At 33.0% G+C, this 10,448-nt stretch overlaps 2 protein-coding genes and 1 long non-coding RNA gene across 3 annotated transcripts; 2 read left to right on the top strand and 1 right to left on the bottom strand.

Annotated features, from left to right (window-relative positions):
- The first annotated feature begins 3,080 nt into the window (after positions 1-3,080).
- Miox (Myo-inositol oxygenase) lies at positions 3,081-5,401 on the top strand. The gene is made up of 5 exons (XM_065345487.1): positions 3,081-3,240; positions 3,808-4,212; positions 4,350-4,486; positions 4,568-4,798; positions 4,879-5,401. The coding sequence occupies exons 1-5, from the start codon at positions 3,220-3,222 to the stop codon at positions 4,985-4,987; spliced, it is 903 nt and encodes a 300-aa protein (XP_065201559.1). The 5' UTR covers positions 3,081-3,219; the 3' UTR covers positions 4,988-5,401.
- A 268-nt stretch (positions 5,402-5,669) lies between these two features.
- Positions 5,670-6,955, bottom strand: LOC135832320 (uncharacterized). Its single transcript, XR_010556298.1, has 2 exons — positions 6,329-6,955; positions 5,670-6,212 (listed from the first exon to the last, which is right to left on the bottom strand). It is a non-coding gene; the product is annotated as an uncharacterized LOC135832320 (long non-coding RNA).
- Positions 6,956-7,506: 551 nt separating this feature from the next.
- Positions 7,507-10,441, top strand: LOC135832312 (ESF1 homolog). The gene is made up of 10 exons (XM_065345480.1): positions 7,507-8,094; positions 8,164-8,345; positions 8,422-8,535; positions 8,606-8,806; positions 8,899-9,112; positions 9,183-9,550; positions 9,630-9,722; positions 9,818-9,967; positions 10,051-10,203; positions 10,280-10,441. The coding sequence occupies exons 1-10, from the start codon at positions 7,635-7,637 to the stop codon at positions 10,415-10,417; spliced, it is 2,073 nt and encodes a 690-aa protein (XP_065201552.1). The 5' UTR covers positions 7,507-7,634; the 3' UTR covers positions 10,418-10,441.
- Positions 10,442-10,448: the final 7 nt, after the last annotated feature.

Here is a 10,448-nt window from a genome sequence, read left to right as displayed (position 1 = left end):
ATATTACGTAAATAGAATTACGATTTGAATAAAGGAAGCGAGTACAAGTAGTCGCAAATGTGTGTTGAAAACACCACCCAGGGGAGAAGGGCATTTATGCCGGATAGGGCAGGTCTGACATAAATGACTCTAAGAAGAGAATTTAGAGATGCTGCAGTTCATCTCTTGAGTAACCACGATCCGATCCGATGGTCCATTACGTAAAAGATATTCCATATCCCAGTAATTATAAGGTGGAAAGTACGTGCTCCATACGTCGAACGTACTGATAGGGCTCCGCACCTCGACCTATCTATCGAATGGAAACTAAGCTCTCGCTTAGTGAGTCCGTGATTGACTGAAGTTGTGATCGGATAACGTGAAACACTTCACTGACGCGAACTAAACCGCTAGATAGCGTGGTTACGTAAGAGAGCTGAGCGAAAGGTAGAAGGAGAACAATTTTCCCTCACCTAAGCGACGGAAAATGGCGCAATTCCTCCCTTTACAACATCGGTATGTAATGTACCTACTCGTATACCTGGAGCGGTGACTTAATGAACTGACATCACTGAGGAAACCTCCGGGTGCTGACATGGACCCGGAGGTTTTCTCAGTTATGTCAGCTCTCAAAGGATGTAGGAGAAACTTTTTGTACGTCACGTTCTGAACTATAAGGATAGACGTTAGAATTGCCCCTTTGAAAATCCAGTTTATTGTCATCTTAAATAGGTAAGGTTAGCGATAAGTAAACTGTAAACTCTATTTCAAGTTTGAATCGTATCAATTTCGCATTAGTCATTAATCCATTTCTGAATCGGAGATTATAAAATTATTCAGAATAATTCATTCAAAACTCTTGGATATAGATTAGGTACAGGTATATTTTTAAAAAAGGGAGTATATACTACACACCTTCTATTTTTAACCAATTAAAACATTTTAAAATTAGCGGCAATAGCAGATTAACCTAGATTTATCAATAGCTATTCACCATTGACGCAAATAATCTCCTGTTATCTATTTATTTTTTGATTCTTTGTATTCAGTGACGTTAATTTGAGGTGTATTTTTCTAATTTTTTTTCTTCAATGAATTGACGTACCTATGTACGAGTTTTTTAACGGCCTATTTAGAGGTTTTATGGTGGTCACCGAACTGGCAGGAACCTTCGCTACTTACCTATGCGTAATATCCTACATACTAGTACATTACATACCTTTAGAAAAAGGATACTACATAATAAGCTTAAGAAATTGTAAGCATCCTACCTGGCCACCTTATGCCAAGTCACAATTTAAATTCCAAAAGGAAACGAAAGAATACTTGAGTTTTTTTTGACTTTTTTTGAAAAAATAGGTAAACTGAAATTTGCACGTTATTCTCCTACATACAATGTACATCCGAGTAAGCAGAGGCACCATAGGTAATACCGGCTATTCTAATTTTCTTACATGACAACTCTCAATTCTCTCATGTTTCGTCATATGAGTTAAGTATTGTAGTAAGGTATACTTACAGATACGTCGGGTCAGCTTTTTCAACGAATGGCAGTCATATTTGATACCAATTACAACACAGGTAAGAATACGCGGCTGCATAAATATAAAATAGGTATATTCATGTAGATATACTTACGTTTGAAAAAAAGGTAGGTACCTACCTTAAAAGTGTTTTCTTGGAAAACTAGTATATTCACTCGAATACATACTCTTATTGACCATCCTCACAGCAGCAGGCTAATTGTTTTGTACTTTGATCACTAACCTCGTTAACTCAACTTGAATAAAAGACGCATAGACGCATTTTCAAAAGTGGAGTCAATCTACGACAAATTATATTTACTCCGTATCTATTTACAATAACAGTAGCTCATTGTTGTTGTTGTTATTTTATTATTTTTTTTTAATAAATTAGTCGGATTTCCGTGATGAGCCCTTTTCAACCACGCACAGCTAAAAATTTTATACGGGAAGATTTCCAAGTATACCTGCGGATTTTTGTCTAAACTTCACGGAAGTTTACCTACTTACTTATATGCATGTGCAAAAAACATACGTCATAAAAAAATCCGAAATTCCGCTTCAGATACTTTGCTCATGACGTGTAAAATTTCTGAATGACGTTTTTATCTGCGTTTCATCACTATACACACACACATTTAAAAAAAAACAGCTATCAACATTCTCACGTGAGAATACCTCTTATCATTGCAGTTGGATTAGCATGAAGATCTTTAGAATAAAGTACATACATAGGTATACATGCGTTCATGCAGTACCTGCCTACAGAATAAAGTACAAAAATTGAATAGTTTTAAATCAATGTCTCGTCGTAGGACCGTAGGAGTATTTTTAATAGATGATTAACTGCATTGAGGTCATTTATTATCGTTTGCTTTATTGACCTAATTATCGCGATTATTTTTCAAATTAGTTTTCCTATATTTATACCTCGCGAATATTCGTAGGCTATAAAAATATAGCCTTCAACGACATATCATTTTTTTTCTGTTTAGCAAAAATGGATAAATAAAACGTGGATGAAGAGTCAATGACGGTGATTTCCAAATGTAGGTACTTATTTACGATATACTTACCTTCGTAAATTTATCTTCTCGAAAAATATTCGATTGTAAATAATTGAAGAAAGTTTAAGATCTTTAATGATATCGGTAGTACCTATCTAATAAGTATGTAGTATGACGGAAAATTATCAAAATGTAAGGGCATCAAAGAACCCTCTATTTGCATCCACGTGATTTTAAAGTTCCTAATTAGCTTATTTTAAATAGGTAGGTAGGTAGGTAGGTGTAGGTAGGTACATAATTCCCACATACCACATTCAATAATTCAGCAAATTTTAACGAAGTGGTTTCAGTTCAAAAAAATTTTAATCATTCAAAAGCATATGAATAAACTCTTTTGCGATGTGATTAACCAAGCGTCACAGAAATCATGATAATCCCCTCCGCAGCTTGAAATCATTGGTAGGTGTGAAATCTTGCTTTTGATTGGAGAATCGAGAAATGAGGTATTTATCTCATCAATGGTCAATTAAAAATACTAATAGATAAAGGATTTCGGTGTTTACATTTTTATCTGCGTATAAAAAGCTGTACAAGGGACTTTTACCTCAATAGTTTGAAAAACAAGTGTTCGTAGTTTTCTTTAATTTGTGAGTGCATGCGTTGTTTTGTCATCCTTTAATACTGCCAAATTGTTCTACATTGAAAAAAAAATGAGATTTATGGGACTTTCGGTAGGTGTAAAAAACTAAATTAATTTTAATTTTCTTTTTGTTAATTTTTTTCTTCCATACCTGTTTGTCGATTAGGCCAATAGGTATTGAATTTCTACTTGGTTTATTCGCTTGGGCAATTTTTTTTTTCAAATTTTAAACTTTGCATTTTTCCTGAAAATATTCGGAATTTGATAGTCTTTCGAAATTCCTACTGTATTATTGGAAATGTTTTTCAATTGCCTGTAAGTAAGTAGGTACCTACCTACATTAAAAATACGAGTCCTAATCCTTACCCAGAAAATTGAAAAATGTGTAATTCATCCATTACCTCGTCTTTTTAGTCATAAATTTTCAATACTTCAAAAATTTAAATTTTTTTGCAGCAGTATTGCAATTTTCAATTTTTGGTTGAATGCAATATAATAATCAACGTTTTGAAAAAACAAATTTAATAGTTATAACTCAACGTCGACAATCCAAAATGACAGTTTTTTCATTTCTGAATGATTAAATGCAAAACTTAGGTAGGTAAGTACATAGTATACCTATGTCAATATTACATGAACTTCTATCTTTTATTTTCAGTGTTCGCACGATGTGTGTAACGGAAGGGTTTGCATGATTGATCCTTCCGAATTACTACGTCCTGAAAATCAGTTTGCGGCTAAACCAGTTGGAAATTATAGAGATTTCTCGATAGACGTAAATGATCCGTTAAAAGAGCGTGTTCGAAAAACCTATTTGGACATGCATACTAATCAATGTGTGGATTTTGTTAATGAAAAAATAAAAGAATGGACTAAACATGACAAATTTGAAGCCACTATGATGGAAGCTATAGTAAAAATGAATGACTTGGTAGATGAAAGTGACCCCGACGCAGATATCCCAAATATAGTTCATGCTTTTCAAACTGCTGAAAGAATTCGTGCCGAACACCCAGATGAAGACTGGTTTCATCTAACAGGGCTCATTCATGATGTTGGAAAAGTTCGTATATGTTTTCATAAATTTAGTGTACCTACTACCTAGGTATTTATCGTGTAGGCTGTACAGTGAACGTGCACATGAAGGCCTAACAATAAGTCACAGCCCTTCTAAAACTGAATTCTTTTTTTTTTGAACAGATTACGGCATTTTATGGTGAGCCTCAATGGGCAGTTGTTGGAGATACATTCCCGGTTGGGTGTGCTTGGGCTAATTCTATCGTTTACCGAGATACATCTTTTAATCGGAACCCAGATACATGGAATCCCCGATACAAGTAGGTTTCACGAGAAATAAACCAAAATAATATCTAATAATAAAATAATAATAAAAATCCAATTCACTCTATTATTTTCAGCACAAAATTTGGAATGTATTCTCCTAACTGTGGTTTAGAAAAGGTATTGATGTCTTGGGGTCACGATGAATACATGTACCGAGTTTTAACGCACAATAATTGTAAATTGCCGGAAGAAGCGTTGTATATGATTAGATTCCATTCATTTTACCCTTGGCACACCTCAGAAGACTACGACCACCTTTGTTCTTTGAAAGATTTTAGAATGAAGCCATGGGTATTAGAATTTAAGTAAGCAAATGAAATGATTTTTAATACTGAACTAGGTGTTCGACCACTTGAAATTACCTATTTATTTTTTATATTTTTAGTAAATTCGATCTTTACACAAAGGGAGGAGAGCTTCCAAACGTCGAAGAACTTATGCCTTATTATCAATCCCTAATTGATAAATACATTCCCGGAGTTTTGAAGTGGTAGTTGTTTTTGCAGTGGTGGGTGGAGGTACTTACCACTTGAATTCTGTTACATGGTATAGATATCAGTATTTATTTTTAATTTCTCATCCAGTAATATTCGGATCAAATGTAAAATATTTATTTATTATTCAAGTTTAATTGAATATGACGAAAGATTTTTGCCTCGTGCATTTTTGTCTCGAAAGTTTTGTATTGTTCTCACTTACCTACTCGCTTGGAAAAAATACTTTTTTAAGCCAACACTCAAATGAATTTGGAACAGTTATTATAAGACACACGCATAGTAAACTTAATCTAGGTAATTCATATCTTTAATTTTCATGTAGGTATAGTTTCATTAATCGCGATTATTTTTCATTTTATTGGTAACATATTGTATTATTATACTTTAAATAAATCGTTACCATTAAGGCCACGAGAATAGTTCATTTTTTCGTTCTAAAAAGAGTTAGGTATGATTATTTGAAAATCGACGAGCCCTCAGTTCTACGAACTACGAAATAAATAATATGCCCCTACTTATTACTTACATCCTGTCTACAGCATAGAATGGGCTTGCATGTGTAAATCTGTTATTCAAAATTCAAGGAATTATTATTACATGCTCATACCGGCTTAATTTGTTGAAAGATGGAAAACGATCAATGCATAAAATTAATACAAAATAAATTTATACCAATAAATTCATGAGTACCTAGGTATATATTTCGTTGACATAAAATATGAACCAGGTAGTTAGGTACAGAATTTGAAAATATGTAGGTAGACTTATAAAATGAAATAAGCAGTACCTACCTATTTTTCTCACTTTTTAAATGGTTGTTTGGGCATATGGTTTTATTTTCCTGACTTCGAAAATATTTTTGTTCGCACAACGATGCCTTGCTCGAGAAGTTTTATTTTCAAATCCTTTTTTTGATGTCCTGCAATGTGCTTATCAAGATAATCTTTGCGAGAAAATAATTTTTCACAAATATCACATTTGAAGTTTTTGCTCTGCGTGTGCGCCACCGTAAAATGTCTTCTTAAATGCAAATTTCTCTTGAAAGTTTTCTGACATTTCAAACAAACATACGGGCGTTCTGCTGATGACTGTGGATATGCAATTGCTTGATCTTGATCTTTAATTTCTTGTGTTTCTTTTTTTGATTTTTTTAAAAACTCTGGATGTTCTATACTAATTTGTTGCGGAGTGGAGAAGTCGTTTTGCATCGCTTCATCTATGCCTGAATAAAAAGTAAAAAAGTGATTCAGATTTTTAAAAAATTAGAAAACCAGTACCTACCTAGGTATCTATATGCCTATGAAGCAGAATATTAATCAAATGTTCGTTACTTCTCACCATCTTGCAGTAAAACAATTCTTTTGTCGGTAGTTTGAAGATGGTTATCATTGTCCATGGTTAAAAAGTCGTCAACAGTTATGTCGCAGTTAGTTGGACCTTTTCGAAGATTTAAAGACAACTCGGTAAATTTTTCTTCAGTAAAGGAAGAATTTATTACAGTCGTTTGGATCCAATTCTTCTCGAAACTCGCAATATCGTCACTCGCAGTGTTAGATGTTTCAAGTCCATTGTTTTTCTTTATTTGAGTTAAGTCCTTCAATCCTTTTATTTCTTGACATATTTTCAACAGTTTTTCGTCTTTAATTCTTGCCATTTCTGACATTTTTTCAGCATAATCATTCAAAGCTTGAGACACTTTAGATGGATTAGTAATTTCACATTTACAATCACTAGCTGTCTTACATTGAGTAAAATTACTTGTGTTTCTTAGTGCGGCGTAATTTTTTGATAAATCTGAGCAATTTCTTATAATCAATGAAGTCTTGTCATCCAAATTCAGCATTTCATTTTTCATCATAATGAAAGATTTAAATTTTATCCGAAAAGTTTTACTTTTTAATTAGTAACCGTAAAATAATCTTTCATTGAATATTCTGGAGGCTGGAATCAAAATAGAAATATTGATTTTTTGCATGGACATGAAAAATGAAGTTTAGACGTACAGACGTACATATGAGACTCGAATATGTTAGGATTGCGCATGACCTTCGCATAACGCTTATGTTTCTTCAATTTTAATTCACGTGATTTCAAAACTGAAAATTTTCACTAGGCTATAAACGTTAACTTTCTACAATAATCCAACCTTCAACCATCAAATCAAAAATGTTCAGCTTCAGGCTTCAGCAATAATTCAGATTTTTAAAAATTTAGATTTACGTTTGACACCGACCCTCACCTCAACAAAGTTTTGTTTCGTCTTTGTCTAAGCGGAAAGAAGAATAAGCCAAACAAAACTAAAAACTCATTAACGATGTGAAAAACACAATCAATAATTCTACATCGCTAAAAAAAATTAAGAACTTGAAAAGTTGAAAATTTAATTTTTTGATGAAAAAAAATTAAAAATTTTAAAAAATGAAATTCACAAATTACAGTAGTTTCTATTTTACGCGTCAGGATTGCTAGTTGCCTTGCCTCAACTCAACTATTGATAATTTTTTCCTTATCATTTGTAAATTTTTTCTTGTAAACATTTCCGCAGACATGTGTTTCATTTCAATTCAAAGTGAAAATATAATATTTTTTGCCGTTTTCGGCGAGTAATTTTCGTTATAATTAGTTTTAAAACTGAGTGATAAAAATGAATGAAGAAGACCTTATCGACGATCGATTTCGTACCTTGCTTGCGGATCCAAAATATAAAGACCCTCGTAGAAATGATCGAAAAATTAAAATCGACAAAAGATTTCAGTCCATGTTCAAAAGTGATTCATTTAAAGTCAAGTATTCAGTTGATAAAAGAGGACGTCCAGAGAGTAAATCTACATCCGAAGATCTCAAGAAGTTCTATGATATTTCTTCCGATGAAGATAGAAAAGCTCCTACTTCCGAAGAGTCATCTGACGAATTGTCTTCTGAAAGTGAAGAAGCATCAGAAATCGATCAAAAAGCTAATGATTTCCCAAAATTGTTTAAAGATGAAAAAAAGAAAGCGATTACTTCTGATATTAGAGATAAATTGAAAGATATGAAAGTTGATTACGCGAGAGGTGAAGGTAGACTTTTTTCAGAAAGTTCATCTGATGAATCTGAATCTGAAGGTACGAATGTGAGTTTTATTTTATTTTTTGCTACTATGATCAGTGTAATTGATAGCTTTTTATTTGTAGAATCAGAAGATGAAGATCTGTACCACGAATGGAACGAATTAGACAAAGATGCAGCAGTTACGAATCAAGTTAGTAATCGACTAGCAATTTGTAACATGGATTGGGACCGTATACGAGCCGTAGATTTGATGATGTTGCTCAACTCTTTTCTGCCTACTGGAGCTGTTGTAAATTCTGTTGTAGTAAGTATTTCTTACCGCAATAATTTATCAAATTATTTCTTAGTTTCTATTTTTTATTTTCGCTTCTGCATCTTAGATTTATCCTTCCGACTATGGTTTGAAAAGAATGCGAGAAGAAGAAACCAGAGGACCTGCAGAGTTGCTTGTCGATACCAATGATGGTGATTCCGAATATGACAGCGATGAAAATGTAATTTTTTGTTCGCAACGATTTAATGTTCTATTACAGCATTAACATTCTAGTTATTTATTAATCCCAGGCCGAAGAAGGCGACCGTTTTCATATGGAACGTATGAGAAAGTATCAATTGAATAGGTTAAAATATTACTATGCTATTGCCACATTTGATAGTCCCGAAACAGCGGATTATGTGTACACGAATTGCAATGGAGTTGAATACGAGAGCAGCGGAGTACGCTTAGACCTTCGTTTTGTAGACGACGATACTACGTTTGACCAGGTGGTTTATCATTGCCATTCTATGTATTACGCTCATTTCATTTGGTAAAGGTAATGCTTGACTATATGTACATACATATATTTACTTTAAAGGAGCCAAAAGATATTTGCAAAAGCACAGACAACTATGAAAACTATCAGCCCCGGTTTTTCACCAACACTGCTTTGCAACAAGCCAAAGTAGAGCTCACATGGGATGAGACAGATCCAAAAAGGGTAGAATTTACTCAGAAAATTAATGAAGCTGCCAAAAATGGCGAAATTAATGATTCCGACTTGGAAGATTATGTCGCTCTTTCTAGTTCAGGTGAGTCTATGCTCCTTGTTACGTTCATTCAATAGAATATATTTGAAACTGAAACTTTTTCGTATTAAAGGGGAGGACAATGATGATGATGATGATGATGATGAATCCAATGGAGAAGAGAGAACATTTGAGGCTATTATGAGTAGTGGAAGTTCAGAAAATGAGTCCGAAAATTCTGATAATGAAGATCCGATTTCAAGCTACAGGAAATTATTAAAAGAAATCGAAGATAATGAGAAAGGAGATTCAGAAAGCGAAGAGCTTGAAATTACCTGGGGTTCAGGAGATGCGAAGAAAACCTCCGTATCAAAATCCAAGAAATCATCGGGAAGTAAAGATGACCTAACTCCTTTTGAACGTTTAATTGAGAAGAAAAAAGAAAAATCAAAGTTGAAGAAAAGTAAATCGAGTAAACAAAACAGTGATGAAGCTTCAGATGTGAGTGATTTTTGAAAACATGTGTTTATTCATGATTATCCCCTTTTTTACAAGTATATTTTATTGTTAACTTTTGCAGGAGTCGGAAAATTTAGCCAAAAAGAAAGAGGTTAAGCGAAAGAAAAAAAAGAGGAGTAAACATGAAATGCCCGAAATTGATGAAAAACAAAAGGCAAGCTACTGATATTGCTGAATGAATTTCACTGTGTATTTGGTAAATGTAATTAATATGATTGAGTAGAATATCTATTTTAATTCATTTTTCAGCAAGAATTAGAGTTGCTTCTATTGGATGAAAATAATGAGGACAATAAACACCATTTTAGTCTGAAGAAAATTCAAAAAAATGAGTCTAAAAAAAAGAAAAAATTCAAAAAGAAAGACAAGTCGAATAATTCAAAGACAGATGATTTTCAAGTATGTACTTCATTGTTTTCTTTTTTTTCTCAAGTTCCGTACGCTTTCATAGACGTCCATTATTTCATTTAATTCTTCCCAAGGTTGATGTCAATGATGATAGATTTTCTGCCGTTTATTCTTCGCATTTGTTCAATATTGATCCAACCAATCCGAAATTCCATAAAACGAAAGGAATGGAAGCATTTATTACAGAGAAACAGAAAAGAATCGCTCAAAATAGTAATAAAATTGAGGTAGGTTATAAATTATTTCATTTAGCTCAGTTATCAACTTTTCATTACAACATTCCACTTACATGTTATTTTTCAGGATTTATCCAACGAGCCTGCTGTTAAAATTCCTCGTACTACGTGTGATGAAAAGTTGTCTCGCGAATTGTCGTCTCTAGTTAAATCTATTAAAAATAAATCTAAACATATGTTACCTAATAAATTTGGGAAAAAATGAGATAATTGTATGTTTCATGTTTCATCATGTT

This window comes from Planococcus citri, chromosome 1 (assembly GCF_950023065.1).
Source record: "Planococcus citri chromosome 1, ihPlaCitr1.1, whole genome shotgun sequence".
NCBI lineage: Eukaryota > Metazoa > Arthropoda > Insecta > Hemiptera > Pseudococcidae > Planococcus > Planococcus citri.
Note: the sequence above shows the minus strand (reverse complement) of the source record. Positions and strands in the feature narration are given on the sequence as shown.